This window comes from Sparus aurata, chromosome 21, assembly GCF_900880675.1.
Source record: "Sparus aurata chromosome 21, fSpaAur1.1, whole genome shotgun sequence".
Lineage (NCBI taxonomy): Eukaryota > Metazoa > Chordata > Actinopteri > Spariformes > Sparidae > Sparus > Sparus aurata.
The window spans coordinates 27,086,432-27,103,159 of NC_044207.1; the positions used below are offsets into that span (position 1 = coordinate 27,086,432).

The following is a 16,728-nucleotide window of genomic DNA, read 5'->3' on the forward strand; positions in this document are numbered from 1 at the left end:
TTATAGCAACCCTATCCCTAAAACACAAAGTGCATACAAGCAGGCACATCCTATACAGATCACACCTGCCCCTTAGAAACAGAGGAAAAAGACAGATGTGTGTATACACAGCAGCTGGAGAAAACAACAAAGCAAGGCATGCTAATTGGGCAGATGGGATCTTTCTTCTGTGTGCATGCATTAAGCTAGCATTAGCATAACTACAGAGGATCACGACTATGAGTCATCACTCGTCTCTGCTCAGAAGACACACGCACACACCTCCACAATTCATTGTAGCACTCTGGATGAATTTACAAACATGAAAGTATGCAGCAGTGTAGTTTTATGACACTGTGGCCCAGTTTATTTCTTCTCTCTGCACAGTGGTGATTAGATTAAGTACCTTTTGATTTCAAATATTAGCTACAGAATTTTTTAAGCATTAATATCGCTCATCTACTAGCCAGCTCTATCAGAAATATGAGACACCTCTTTTTTGCTCAGCCCTCAATGCCCTGTCCACACACATCTTCTGACACAAGCAGCGATGCATAAAGGAATCCAAGACAAACCGAGACTGCCTGGGCCACACAGTATATCGGTTGTGGGGTTAGTTCATTCATGCTTTGTGTGCCGCGAGGAAGAGCACAGCTCTCCGAAAAACGTGTTGGCAGAGTTTATTTATAGGATTGAGTTTTTTTTCACTTCCTGTACAAATCCAAGACAGACCTTTGGGTGCCAGGCAGTGAGCTGGAGAGAGTGTTTACCTTGTTGTGAGCTTTGTTTGCAGAGTCTGAGTTCATGTTGTCTTTGTCTGCGAGTCCTGTGGAGGAAAAACTGTTGTCAAGCTGGTCGAAAAGAAAACTTGAACAGGATGTAGATGTAGATTAAAAAAAACTAGGGATTCATCATAAAGGCTTTAAATGAAATATCAACATCAACCCAAAATGAGTATTTCAGACAATACGACGGGCCGATAAGATGATGCTTTAACTCTGCACACGTGACGCCAACAGTTGAGGCATTTTTCTTATTTTGCTCAGTGAGTATATTTTGTGCATAACATTATACTTACATTTTGGTTCCATTCTCTAACCTCTGTTTTACAATGCAACATAATTATTTATATTGGTTCATATAAAAGTAAACACACTGAAGTCCAGTAATTTAACAACAACATTTACAGTGTTTCTTTCAGTGTAGTGTGTGTGTGTGTGTGTGTGTGTGTGTGTGTGTGTGTGTGTGTGTGTGTGTGTGTGTGTGTGTGTGTGTGTCTCTACTCACTGTCATTGTTAGATCCACTCTCCATGGCTCCATAAGGAGGGGCCAACAATCCAGCCAGGCTCTGACGATATTTCTACAAGAGACACACATATTAGAATTAATGTCAATTTAGAAAAACAATGACCGCCTCTTTTATCAAGATGGATCATTTATTACACATCATCAGCTTTTAAAATCCATCTCTATAAGACACACACACCCACACACACACACACACACACATTGATACTTTCAAACACACGCAGCAAGTGCCCCTCAAAACAAAGCCCTTTGTGCAACCAAGATCATTTACATGCAGAACAACTAACATTATATAAGACACACAACCCACGCACACACTCACAGCAGCATTCAAAGCAGGGTTAATGAGTACATACAGATGCTGCCCTTACAGCTGTTACCAACAATAATCTCGGTTTGCATTTCTATAGCAGAGACACTGAAGTACACACAGCAGGTCATTTTGAGCCGGGATGTGCCACTGCCCGCCTGCAAGGTCATTACAAAGCAACCTATACCCTCTGAGGACTGCCAGGAACACACACAAACACCAACACACACACACACACACACACACACTCAGAAGAAGAGACAGAGAGAGCATCTGTTTGACCTGAAGTCACAAACACCCCCCTGTCAGTGACTTGCTTGCACAAAAACACACATACAACCAGAAAACAAAACAACGGAAAACGAATCCTGGAAGTTTCAATTTCATTTTTTGAGAGGACAACAAAAGTAAACAGAAGAAAAACATGACAGTGAAACATCACACACACACCACAAACTACACACTGTTACAGTGGAGAAGTCACACTCACCTGAGGTAACACACTCAGCTGCCTAACACTGGAGGGATTGAAACCCCAGAGAGCTGCCCTCTGCTCCTTTACAACTCACACACAAACCACCGGATAGCATCCTGCTCCAAACAAGCTTCTCTCCTCCTTTATTTCCCCCTCTCTCTTCCTCTTTCTCCCTCTCTCTCTCTCTCACTCTCTTTCTCTCTCTCTCTCTCTCTCACACACACACAGGCTACACAGTGTCTTTCTCAGTCTCTCACTCCTCCTCTCTCGCCACAACCGAGCCAAGAACCAAACCACTTTCTCCCACAGGTTACCACGGTGATCTGAGTGTCCGTCCGACCGAGCTACTCTAGTGAAGGAGGAGAGAGAGAGAGGGAGGGAGGGAGAGACAGAGAAAGGAAGCAGAGGAGGCAAAGAAAGAAGTAGTGAGGGTGAGGATGGAGGGAGGGAGGGAGGGAGGAAAGGAAGGAGGCTGGCAAAAGACACAGCGTGGCCAATAGAGGAGAGAGGAAGTGGGCAAGCGAAATGTAGAGCAGGTGAAAGGGACAGAGTAGTAAGTGAAAGACTTATGCCATGCCAACCAGCCATCTGTTGTTTTGTAAACTGTACTTTTACACATATCTGTCAGACACGGCAACAAGCTGTTTTACATTTACACCCCATTTATTCACCTAATTTTCACATAGAATTATGGAGCAGCGCCTTCTTCTTTTATCCTTTCATCAAACACATGACTGCATTCATCCCGTAGCTTTCTAGTCCTCCTTGCCACACACGAGCACATGCACACAAATGAGTCCATGCACACACAAAACACAGAAGCACACACATAAAACACAAAGATCCTTTTAGTATGAGCTGAACCAGATTCAAAAGACTACAACCTCGGGCTATATTTTTCTGCTATCTTTCTGTTATGTCTACTGTCCTAAAATAGACAGAAGAGTGGGAGACTGAGTGCACTTAGTGCAAACAAAAAAAACACACTACAAACCTAGTAATTAGATGGCACACGCTTTAATAACCAATTATCATCTTATCTTGTTTTTACATGTTCCTCCCACATGAAATGGACATATCACGTTTCAGTAAATCCAATTTAATCTAATAATAATCCAGATGAGGTCATTATTTCTCTCAAAAATGGCATCAATGAATAGATAAATCTGTTTTATACTGAGAGCAGAAAAGCTGTCAAAACAACATCTCATTTTAGAGAAATCTGTCAAAGGGTTTGTCAACAGGCTTGTCAGAAACAAGGCTGTCATATTCATGTTTGGTTCATAACAACACTGTTGTGAATGCTTAGCCATGTATATAGAACACAAGGAAAACGTCAGCGAAAATAAACAGCATTTTCATAATCAAAACCTTTATTTTTCTGCAAAATGCTGCATGTTTCAATATTTAATAAAGATGAAATCTGGGTGGATTTGTATCTATTGTCACTCATCTGAGCAGTAAACTAAAGCAACAAAGTGGCCAACAGATTGTACTGTAGCTGCCATTAGATAAGTTAATAAATTTCTGGAGCCAGAAAGAATTTATACTATTTTATCTATTTTAAAATACATTTAGTCTTACTCACATAACCAGAAAATACACTTTGACTTGTAAAGTTTTCCTGCAATTCTACCCAACTACATCTGAGTTCAGGTTGTTGAATCGACTACAATTTTTGACAACATGAAAGAAAACAGGACCCTTTTGTATCTGACAACGAAAAATAGAAGATTAGAGCCTGACCAAACGACAGGGCAGACACTTGTGGCCCTCAGACGCTGACTGTGGAGCTACAGTAAACTGATCCATTGCTCTGCCAGGACTTCCTCTCTGAGGGGGACCCTGTGAATGGAGAGGGTAACCTCAACAAGGAGGCCCACAGAGAAGCCACTACTACAATGCCAACTCTCAAAGCAGATGCCAGGCTGAGGCCATGCCACTGAGTGCTGATTCTTCAAGTTTGCATGATACAGTATCTGTGTGGAATATCTGAGATACCAGCCGACGATGAGTTTTTATATTCTGAACATGACTCATCAAAATCAGCTCTACAGTATTAGGAGCACTGTGCTAAATATCAGTTTTACTGCGATGTACCAACATTAGCTGGAAACATCAATACTTTTACCTAGTAAGACCTTTTCATGCTAAACCAAAAAAGGAAAGATGATGAATTATAATATTCATTTGATCAACATTTACTGCAACTCAGTCCTATTGATATCACCAGTTGAGAGTGGACACCAGTTGGAACATGTCTGACATTTCAGATATGCATGTTTTAGCACAGGTGTGTGTAATTATGTTAATAATTGGTATGGAAAGTTACATGAATGGAGCCATTAATGTTGCAGTGACCTTTTAAAATATCTGCTGTGAAAAAGGCAGCATATAACTGTGCTTGAACTAAACTATTCTGCCTATATATATATATATATATAGAGAGAGAGAGAAATAGTTTGTATTCAAGGCGATTAAGCCACCTTTACCACTTTAATGACCATTAGTCTGATCGCCTCAGGATACTACTATGCAACCTCCTCTTTACCGTTCCAGCACAATCGGAATATATTATCAGCAGGTCTCTGAGCTCAGGAGGAAACTTCAGCGCACACGATGTTTTATTCATAGTGGTGCGAGGACTAATATGCACTTATCACATTTAAATTCCCACGACACTTCCTTCCCTGCACATTTAACACACACAGTACACAGTTCACAGTATAGATCCCTATAGGCTCTTGGTGCATTGGTTTGGTGCATCATCCCTTGTGCTGTGAATGCTGCACTAAGCCACAGCAAGCTCTGACAACAATAGACAGCCAGTACTAAACACAAGCACACAGGCATTTCTCTCTCTCTCACTCTCTCTCTCTTTCTATCTCGCTCGCTCTCGCTCTCATTGTATCACCTGAGGAGTGTGTCTAATAGGTGGGCACTGTTATGGTGGACAGCCCTCTTGTGGTTAAAGGTACAATTACAGGTCAAGGGTGTCTGAAAATTGCAGTCTCCACAGGGAACTCTTTCAAGATGGAAAACCTTTAGGTACGGAGTTCATGCTGAACCATGAGGTTCCAACTCATACTCAGATACATACAGTAAAGCAGCTCTCTCGGTTTTTAGATCTCTCACCTCCCAGAGGCTCTTGAATTCCCTCTGCTCGATACGCAGCAGCTCGCTGGTCTCTCTGCTGACAATGGTAGCATGGCGGGGTGTGTTGTCCAGGATGGACTCCCCGAACGCTGTCCCAATCCCCAGAGTACAGATAGTGACTGCATCCTGTGCACAAACACAACAGGTTTTTCAAACGGCTGGTTGTTAAAGAACAAAAGGTTTGGGATCCAGCAATATAATATGAAAGAATTTAGCACATTGATAAAATATATATAATAGAGTAAAAAGAAACAAGCAATAATAAGGCCAAAAAACATATTGCAACGTATTAGTCGGGCTGTATTTTCAATCAGTTGTTTGTTCCATATTTCAATCTTCTAGAGTCCAAACTGATGTTAGCAAATGTTTTCTTCTGCCTGACAAACAATCCAAACCCCAAACCTATTAAATTTACAATGCAACGTTAAGACAGAAATATTCACATTGTAGGAGCTTCAACTGGAGAATGCTTTGATTGTTTCTTTTCAAAAGATGCCAAATACAATGATAATTTTCTGTTGAGTGACTAATCGATTAATCAGCTACTCGCTGCAGCTCTATATCCAAAGGTTTGTTTTTGAAATATGGACAGACATGAAGAGCAGACAGATTAATATATGGTAATCAATGCAAATCAATTCAAATGTGAGGGGCTAGTAAACACAGTCTCCTGCAAGGAAAATATCTCTGGGTGCTGGATATAATTTGACAGGCTGGAGGCAAGCAAACACACTGATATAGACAAATATTCAGAATGCTATGGAAACCTTTTCAGAGGTCCTAACTGACATTTCAGATATAGCCACAGAATCTAGGCCACCGATGGCACTTAAGGGCTACATACAGAACATAAAAAGGGACATTTCACAATGGAGGGCCGTCTTATCTCCATCTTTAAACGGGAACAAATCCTCTCTCTCTTACTCTCCCCTCTTCCCCTCTTCATAGTAAAACTTAATTTTCACACTCTGGCGTAAAGGACATAACAATTAGCGGCAAGCACAGTTCTCAGTGGACTTGTTTTCTGCGCTGTGGCAGATTTGCCTTGGCATATTTAAGCAGGAAGACATGAGCTAATGTGCTAGAACAATGTCAGCATTTAAGAGCGTCGCTCAGAATCGGCTCTCTTACACGAGGAGCACTTGTAGAGCGAGGCCTGGATCCTCGATAGAGGAGGTTATGATAAAAATAGTACAAGAGGTCGTAAGAAAATGGCAGCCGAGAAAAATCGTGCTTCTTCACAAAAGTAGAGAGGAAATTACAGAATGAACCCCGTAGTGTCTGTGATTCAGGACTCAATACATTATTCATTCATTCATTCATTTGTGATTCAAATGATTTAAAGCAAACGCACGCAACTGACGCACAGCAGCACAAGTGAAACCACGTAAGTTATCATGCATGTATGAGGCTGCAATCTGTCTCAAACTGATCTCACCTGGTGGTTGGCTGTTTCTGACACTTTGACATCCAGAGAGCCAGACAGGACAGCGTACCAGCTGGTGCCTATGTCTCCTTGTCGAAACACTGCGGACAGTAAAATACGTTAAACAGTGTAGAGTGCTGGTGGGGAAAAAGCATTTCACTCAATGGGCATTCATAAAAAACTATACCACCACTCCCTAGTAGTGTTGTCAAAAATATCAATATCAATTGTGAATATTTGAAATAGCTCGTTGCTCATTTATTGCAACATCGTTACACCAGTGCTTGCTTCAGTTCATCGCTACTCTCTCTGACAGCAACATGTTAGTAAATTAACTAACATGTTGTTGTTTTAATCTTTAAAACGCAAATCCATAAATATATTCATTCAATGTTGTATAACTTGTTTCATGAGGTATCAAACATGGTGTTGGATATTAATATTTTACAAGGTATTGTAATCAAGTTAAATATTCCAATATATAATAATAAAGATATATTGCCAGGCCCTAGTGAGTATTTAACATCCAAATGAAACAATTTGGGCTCTGAAAATGTATCTTTTGTAAGCAATTTTGTGATATTTTCTCAGCAAAGCACTTATTATTTAAAGCAGCTGTACAAGTAATTGACTGATTAATAATACTGCAATAATGATTAATGGCAGCCATAAGAGCTATGAAATGTGCCAACATCCATAAGCTACAAATGTTTAAAAAAAAGGATTGCATAATTTGTATGCAGGGAGGAGTATACACATGAATTTAAAGGATCACACTACTTTACAAACCAATGCATCACTCTTCATATAGCAAAGGCATCCTCTGCAGCGTGACTGTCATGTAATAACACACTGTATATACTGTATAATGATGCTTTACTCTGGAGAGATAGTCTGAGCCTGACAGCCACAGAGCATCTATTATTGTACACAAAACCACAACCATTATTTTTGAGCGTTTCTGTGGGTGTGTGTGCATGTACGTACGTGTGATGCCTTTCTCCAGGCATTCATAGAAGGCACAGGCACAGATCTGCAGTAAGAGCGGAGGTGGGAACCTATGGAAGGCTTTGACCTCTCTCAGTCTGGTCAATATAATGTCCACATCCTCTCCTGAGCGCTCCGAGGGCCTGTGCACAGAACAACCATTCATTAGATGTAACGTCACTGTTTTTTTGTCATGTTTCGGCCTATTAACTGCAGGATGCGACTTGTTCACTGCGATGGATTATCATTCTCGAGCGAGTCCATTTTTGCACAGAGGCTAAGAAAATCAATCATAAAGCTACAGTACAGTGCGCCTCGGAATGCTTTTGGCAGTAATGCTAAATATTTGCAATTCGCGTTCAATGGAGTAAAAGATGAAAAATCTGCGTTACCGTCCTTTAAGATAAAAGGCATCGCTATTGTTTTAGTGTTACGCATTTGTGCGTGCGTGTGTGAGAATGCTGCTTCATTGTTCGGCCTGGTGTCTTAGCGATAACAGCGGAGAGCCGCAGACGTTACTTCTCTCAGCTAAGACCCCCCACAGGGTGTTGATGCAAGATCTCATTTGTACTGCTGCCATTTCTAATACGCTTAAATCTGAGCGCGCACACACACACAAGCATCGTTTGACACCTACACGGGAACACACAGAAGTTTGATCTGAGAGCTTAAACATTCTGTTCAGTGATGCGGCGGCAAAAAACCACAAAGCCAAAACATTTCAGGGTAACACGCAGTGCAGTTAGCCTCGTTCATTCACTTATTTTGCTTTGCTCGTGACTCATCCTTGCACGTGCGTGTGCGCTTGTGTGTGTGTGTCTGTACGAGTGAGTGTGTATGCTCATACAGAATAGCTAATGCACCGCTGGCTTCTTCCTTCACAGACGAAAGGCTGTCTATCCCCAACTCCTCCTTTGCTTCTAGCTTTCTCCTCTTTGTCTGGCACCACTAAACATTTCTCTCATCTCCATCCACTTTTCCTCCTTTGACAGGCAAGACAGGAAAAAACAAACATCCCTCTTTCTTCTTTACGCTTCACATTTTCTCTTCGCCATCCCTGGCATCCCTTCTCCATCCATTAAGTCCCACCACTAACTCACCAGCACTCACCATCCTCCCATTATTATCCCTTCTTTTCTGCTTTGCAAGCTCACAGGCAGCAAAGACTCCCCCTTTTAAGCGCACATGTACATACAGGGGATAAAAACACACATATTTGTGTCCCCGAGCTGTAGCTGATTGTCCTCCGTAACCCGGGACGGTACTCCCAGATAAACACAGACTGAGCCTAAAGGGCTGCACTGCACAACACATCTTTCCAGTCCTGCAACATCTGCCACAAGCTCGGGGGCATTACAGGCGGGTCTTTTCTTTCTGTCTCTGTCTTTTTATCCCTTTTTTTGGTCTCTGACTCATCCTCCCATCATCCTCCCACTGGCTACGTATTGGCCCTCGGTGCTCCGTCATATCCCAGTGTAGGCTGGGTTAATGGTTTAGACAGGTGGACTCCCACACACCACAACAGGGAAAGACGGGGAGGTTAACTCTGCGGGGTTGAATGGGTAATAGCATCATCACCCTTCACCTATCCGTCTGCAGTGAAACCGTTAAGGTCCTCCGGTTATAATCCCCTGGTTAAATCCTTGTTCGTCTTTCTCTTCAGTTATGGTGTGCTTGCTGGCTCCTAGCCTGTCCAGAGGAATTTGTCTCCCCCATCAGTGTGAGGCGGATGTGACCCGAGAGCTGCTCACCTGATCTTTCTCTCCCCTGCCATCCCCCTTTTCCCTCCTCCTGGACTTCTCCCCTCCTCAGCCTTTTCCCCCTCCATTTTTTTTTCATGTCAGCAGAGATCTCGGCTTTCAGCCACAAATCATGGCCGCACACGCACACGTGGGATTTACCAATCGACCAGCATGACGCGCTGAAGAGACACCAGAAGGTTCTGCAGATTGTTTTTGGGAAACACCCATCTGGAAAATGTTCAACGTTTCCAGACAAAAATAAATCATAGGTTGATGTGTGGCAGCCGACCAAAATGTCAGACAGCCTCAACACAAACAGCTTTTTCTGGAGCTGGCAGATTGATGCGTTACTGTAGCAGAGGCTTGAGTTGGATGTACACAGCTCTGCATCATCACTAACAACCTGAGATCCTGTTAGAAAACACTGACTACTAATCAGCAAAAACACAGCTCAGTTTACAGCTTATCATCAAAAACATACTCATCAAATCATATATTTGAATGAATAACTATGTGATTGATGAATGCACGCTCAGAGGACTTTCTTCTCTGTGAAATCCACATTAAACTTCATATGGCATCTGGACCAGTTATGTGCGTCTGTGTGTGTCTGTGTGTTGACTGTACTGTTTATTACCTGCCTAGGGAAACCCTGAACAAAACAGCTCTGACTTTATCTCACACACTTCACACTCACTGTCAATAAATGTCTCTGGACAGATATATAAGAGACAGTCGTATCTTAACCTCCGTCTTGCTTTTACCTTCCCCCTCTCCCCCGCCTCTCACTCTTCACTTGCTCACATCAACAGTTTACTGTAGATGAAAGCTCCCAATCACACACAAACAAAGACACACACAGACAGACACACACACTGCTGGATATTGATTGGATAAGAAGGTGCATTGCTGAGGAGCACTGAGTGCTCTACAATAAGATCCTTTCCAGTATAAGATTACGACGCAGGCTGGAAATAATGACACCCACCCACTGCTGCATTTAGTTCAGCAAATTTAGTACTATAATGTGCCATTTTGTGTGTATATATATATATATATATATATATATATATATATATATATATATATATATATATATATATAATTTTTTTTTTTTTTTAATCATAGACACTATGTTAGACTATTGTAAACATTTTAGTACTATAATGATCAAATCTCTCTCACAATGATTCCATTTCATATTTAACCTAATTTTACCACATTTAACAACATATAACACTGAACTACAGTCAATCAACAGCAACCTCATTCGCAAACATTTTGGATTTTATTCATTTTTTAGACTGTTGGTTGGAAGAACCAAGCAATCCAAAGCCAACACCTGGGCCTCCGTAGAGCTATGACTGGGCATTTCTTAACCATTTTCAGACATTTTATAGACCAAACAATTGAACACACCATATGTAATTTCTGCAGCGAGGGGTATCTTAATCAAAACTAAAGATGTTGACAGTTTAAAATACCACAGCCGCTTCATGGACGTGGTAATGAATACAAGTTTTATTCATCTATCATTACAGTGTGTGACATTTGCCTTCTTCCTTCCTCACACTTTGAGTTGGCGTCCGATGTTTTCCCAGAATTTATAGCGACAGGAACCCGAACGAATGCAGCGTTAGCTTGAACAGAACTGCAATTACTCTGGTTTGAACAGACGATATTTTAAAATCAATCAATTAAGAAAACAATCGACTGGTCGAACTTAACGTGGAAATAATCCTGCACTTAATTGCTTCGCCCAACGACCTAACATACCAGTGTATTTACGTGATGCATCCAGTCAGTCAGGTGGGGATGAAGAGACAAGATGGTAGCTTCAGGTTGCCAATGGTAACATGAGGATGTGTCATAGTGAGGTGTGTACAGTATGTGTGGGTGTGCAGGCTGTGGGGTGCAGGCATGTCTCATATGTCATTGTTTGTTTGAGACGTGAAGTGTATCATCTACATTAATTGGCGTATGGGCTGCCACCCCATGTTGTTTATTTATTTAAGGCGACTCCCTTGGATACTATCCACCCCCTTTTTTTTTTTGGCACAGCACGCCTGCAGCATGAGACCTTTAATGTTAACTGAGCTGATACAGTGTGGACTGAAAAGCTTTTCCCAATCGCTGCTGCTTCTGGATTGTATAATGAAATGAGGATTAGGGGCTTGTTAATAAAATAGACTGTAAATTGGCTGCTCAGTTAATCTAACCTGTCCAATCAGGCCAGCTAGAATACAGCCTCACATGCAGCAGCAGCATTGTAGGGGATAATATAAAGAAAAAGGGGGAAAAAATAAACACATTGACCCGCTTCCTCATGCTCATTTCGAGGAAAACCACTAACATACTCGGTGTGGTAGTATTTTAAAAATGTATGGCTGTTTGATTTCAGCAGACATGGCATAAAACACCATGTGCGTCTGTTCAGCCACCTCATGCGGTGCAGAGACATCCCGGTCCAGCTCGAAGCCACCAACGCCTTTTTGACCGAGCGCACGCAAAAAATAGCAATTTAACGCCAAAAAAAAAAAGAAAACACAGAGGGTGTGTGTATTGTTGTGCACTGCAGCCTTTGTCATCACTGGGTGAAGGGTGTATATCCTCTAAAGATGACAGCGACCTATACTATGCTCAAAACAAGGCGTATCACGCTAACACCGCACGCGCTCTCTCTCTCACACACACACACACCGCCGGCTGCGATTAATCACGTTGAAGCGGGTGAATGAAAAGAGGGGTCGAGAGGAAAACACGAGCATCGCTGCGTGGAAGTGTCTCGTAGAGTGTCTCTGTGTGTGTGTGTGTGTGTGCTTTCACCCACCTTTTATCCAGGCAGCAGATCCACTCCGCCGACGGAGCCGAGTTTGGGGACGTCTGCACCGCGACCATCTTCCCCGGCGGTGTGACGGTGTGCGCTGCGATGCTACCGGAGGAGGCTTCCCGGTTGTCGGTGGTCGTTAATGAATGTGCGCTCCGGCTGCGCCCCCTCCCCGCCCCTCTGCTTCGAGCTGCCTCACACAACTACAGGCTGATGTTGCTGCCGCTGTTGCTGCTGCCTTCATCATGGCATGCAGATGACTTGTGTCAGGGAGCCTTAATGGGGTTTTTGTAGGGCGTCTAGAGGGCTCACAGACACACAGCAGCGTGACACACTGCAGTGCAACGCTTGGAGACATAATTAAACAACAGGAGAGGATTAAGAACATGTCTGTTGTTAGCCAACAATAGGGTAGATTACAAGTACAATTTAGGCATGTGGTGTGGTGTCAGTAAACATAACATTTAGGGTGGGTACCATCAGCAAACTGAGGTACATGTTTGCTCACCAGTGGTGTGCACAGGGGTCAGGCAGCAGAGGTGGACCCCCCCCCCATCAAGTGCATCTCTGGTTAGCTGCTCCAGTTTGCCGCCATGGTCGAACATCCAACAAGGCAGCTGGCTAGGATGCTACAGAGTATATTGGAGTGTTAACAATCATATTATTTATTTTTACAGTGAGGAGCTTGTCTCGCAAAAGTGATTTACGAGCAGCGCTTCCACGCCAATCGCAAATGGAGCTGCGGATTAAATTGCGTGTCAAAAATCCCAGTTCGTGTGTGTTGCAAATACGATGAAACAAGCCTCGGGTATTCCCATTTAGTGGTGTCAGATAACCCTTGGGATCTTTGAAAATGCTGTGTACTTTAGGGTCAAAGTTCAACTAAGTTGCAAGAACTAGCTGAAAAGTCAGAGCAGCGGGCATCACAGTGAAACTTCACCTTCCAAAGCACTTTGGAATAGAAGTCCCCACATATTGTCATGCAACAAAAAAAAACAAACCAGGAACTTGGTCAGGAGGTAGAAAAGTGATCCACCAAAAGCTGACAGAAGAATAAGTGGCAGAATGATTGTTTTTTTAACGGAAGACTGACTCTCCAGAGCAGCCCTCAATTCAGCACTGTCTGACTGTACGTGAAATTGACAGGCTGCTTATTTACAAGTCGCTTCGTAACATTTGCTTATATGGCTGAATGACAAGGCAACTTCTGCAACCGTGACGTACCATAGACACTTTCAGGTTGTCACGCTAGTCAGTGCACACAAAATTCTTTATCAAATTCTCCTTTTCATTTGGGTTTGTTACTTATATACCTGGTTTATATTGTTTGTCTTGTTTTGTTATGTACGTAAAACCGCCATGAATAAGAAAAATCAGCAATGTGCGTTACCATTTTTTTGGGTGATTTTGCGATGACAAAATGACTTGCAATGAATCACAGATACTGAAGTGCCCATATTAGCTCTTCTCTCCTAGCTCGAGTGCTAGTTAGCCTTGCAGCCACTAACAGACTGACACCAATTAATCTCAGGGTAGCTGACGACTAGCTGGAACGTCATCAGATGGGCCATGTACTCGGGGCTCCATCTGATAGGTCAAAGGGTTGCATGCTGAGTGTAAATGCATTGTGCATGGTAATAAAAAGACTTATTTATTCATTGCTTTTCCGGCATTTTTTTTGCAATGTTTTTATGGTGATTGCTCCTATGGCAACGACGATGAGAATATGATTTACGTGTCAGTACTAGTGCACACTACCTTTTTAAAATAACATGATCATCGCTGATGTGTATATGAACAAGAAACAGACATAATCCTAGATATATGGTTTCCTATCACAATATATATTGATACATGACCCAGCTCTGTATCGCAATAGGTTTTTTATATTTTGGACTAAAGCATCATAACTGGATCAGCTGGATTTGGTAAGAAGGAAATCGTAGGATGAGAAAGGAGGAGAGGATGGGGGAGGCAACGTGGCACAAACAAGCCACATATATTTGTTGCTTCTGTATATAAAGGCTTTGATGCGCCTAAATAAAGATCAGTGCAAGATGCTGTGGCCTTGAAGGATGCCTCGTGTGAAATGGAGTATGAAGAAGCAGCAAAGCAGCATCAGTTTCACTTGTTTTGTTTCAACCGGGGTGATGAGAGAGAGGCCTGTCACCAAGATGACCGCAGCCACAGCAGCGATGGGAGGAAGGGATGTGAGGGAGGGAGGGCAGATGGTGAAGAGCAGTGAGGGTTTTGAGCATTCAGCACTGCCTAAAACCATAACTTATGTTGCATGCACACTCTGTGTGAAAACAGGGAGAGGAAGGGGTAGATGTAAGAAGAATTTAGGGATTTATTCTGTGCTCAGTGTCTGCTCTGGAAAATCAGGCAGGTCAGATAGAAAGGCGAGAGCAAGCAGCATGATAAATGAGACACGAGGGGGGCGGGAGAATAACTGTCAAACTCCTCCAAATGAGACCCTCTTTTAAGTCCCTTCATCCTCCGTACTGACATCATTAAAAACATCAGCTCTTCTGCATCAGGTGAATTACAATGTGTGAGCGTGTGCACCTGTTGCATCCGTGTGCATGCGTGTGTGTGTGTGGTTGATTCCGCTTGCCTTACTGCAGCTGTTTGAAACGGCACTTCCGCACGCATGACTGTAATACTGGAGGCTGATTGAGCGAGTTTTAACCATATAGTTAAAATGAAGCGTTTCTGTGTGTCAGTCCAGCTGTGCCACAATTAGGAACGCTCTATTTTTAAGATGTTTCATCCTAAAAATGTGGAGAAAAGAAAGCTAAATGACTCTAGCATGAAACAGAACACAAGATGCTTCCTTCAGTACAATTCTGAATGCCTAAACCAATAGTAACGTTTGTATACAAATATTCACGATATATTTAATTTAATTTATTTATTTTATAGCTGTTGCACACTGCACTAAATACAAAAAAGCTCAGTTGTATGTAGATCTGAGGCTTCTGCATGACAAAAATATCCATGCAGGAGCTTCTCTCAAGGCCCGTCACAGTGATGACGATCGGTTTGGATCATGTTTGAACCCGGTAAGAAATTAATCCACAACTCTGTCAGTGTTACTGCCAACCGCTTAATATTCATCTACACACAGCATCATTACTGATATTGTTTCCGTAGCATATGTGCAGTACACACATCTAGACACAAAGTGGCAGTGTCATTGTTTATGGATTCATAGATGCACCAACACTTGGGCTACAAAAACTGCAGTTTAAGGGACACGTCAGACTGATTCACAGCACCGTATAAACTCACTGTGCAGAGCTGCAGAACTGCTACATTGTGCTGACCTGTGGGTTCATCCCAGCCACGCCTCGAGCAGAAAAGCGAGAGAGAGAGAGAGTGTGTGTGTGTGTGTGTGTGTGTGCACGCACTTAAATGTTCAGAGGATTGAGTGCAATTCCCCCGTGAAGCTGAGAAACTCTAAACACGGTTGACTGAACGGATAACCATATGGGGCATGACTGTCTGCAAAACACAGCCTACATGACACACACACACACACACACACACACACACACACACACACATATACAGAGCTGATACCATCAGCTGTCAGACAGTATCTCAGTCTCAAGAAAGCATCTGTCCCATCCCGCTAATGTGACTCTTTAAATTAACAGTGCTAATGTGGCACAGTTCATTAAAGCTAGAAGGAAAGTTGTAATCTGTCCTACAGCCACACAGACAGAGACTGGATTTTAGGGGCACATACTGATGTTAACATTAGAGAGTGTATTAATCTATAGTGTATTAATAAAAACGTTATATACACAGATATACTTATTTTCTTATATGAATAATGTAATAATGTGCTGGTTGATATGCGTGTTCTTTGACATAAATCTTTAACGTAACTATATTTTAAGGGGGGATGAAGGGGATTGCATGAAAAAAATTATAATAATCATTAAAATAATAATGCTAACAATAATAAAAATAATTAACCTTAATTATATTTAGCCTGAGCAGCATTACAGAGTGATTTACACAAGAAAAGAAAAATCAGACACAGTCGATTAGAGAGACTAAGGGCAAACACTTGACATAAACACAGAGAAAGTCAAGACAATACAATTAAGATTTAAAAAATGAAAATGAAACGGATAGATAAGATATGTAGGTACATCTAGATATATCATATCTTAAGCAATTCCATCATTGCCTAGTAAAAAGAAAAATGAAATATGCTAACTGTAAAATATATAGTTATTCATGACTTCACTGCACAGACACTTGTGGCCTATATTAGCAGACGAACTGATACAGATTGTGCCACTAGGGGATCTATAAAAGGAGATTGAACTATTCTGTAGCAGAAAAGTGCCCTTAGTCAATCAGTCTGGTCTGTCACAGGTTCAAGAGAATGGAATACAATTTCAAATCATAAGACAGCCGTACTGTATTAGGTTATACTGCTCTTAACAACCGTTTGTTTTTCCAGTCCTCAAACTGCATGCATGTTGTCATGTTGTTTTG

The 16,728-nt window shown here is 42.1% G+C and overlaps 1 protein-coding gene across 2 annotated transcripts in view; it reads right to left on the reverse strand.

Moving 5' to 3' along the window:
* Positions 1-16,728, reverse strand: part of LOC115572401 (rap guanine nucleotide exchange factor 4-like) — a 29,018-nt gene that overhangs the window by 10,410 nt on the left and 1,880 nt on the right. Inside the window, exons 3-9 of one of the 2 annotated variants that reach the window (XM_030402425.1) lie at positions 12,719-12,839; positions 12,214-12,557; positions 7,642-7,784; positions 6,667-6,755; positions 5,208-5,354; positions 1,267-1,339; positions 750-805 (exon numbers count right to left, since the gene is read on the reverse strand). In XM_030402425.1, coding sequence (XP_030258285.1) covers positions 750-805; positions 1,267-1,339; positions 5,208-5,354; positions 6,667-6,755; positions 7,642-7,784; positions 12,214-12,281 — 576 coding nt within the window. In that variant the 5' untranslated portion in view covers positions 12,282-12,557; positions 12,719-12,839. Of the gene's footprint in view, positions 1-749; positions 806-1,266; positions 1,340-2,087; positions 2,417-5,207; positions 5,355-6,666; positions 6,756-7,641; positions 7,785-12,213; positions 12,558-12,718; positions 12,840-16,728 lie in introns of those variants that run through there. The other variant, XM_030402426.1, reaches the window with a different exon arrangement.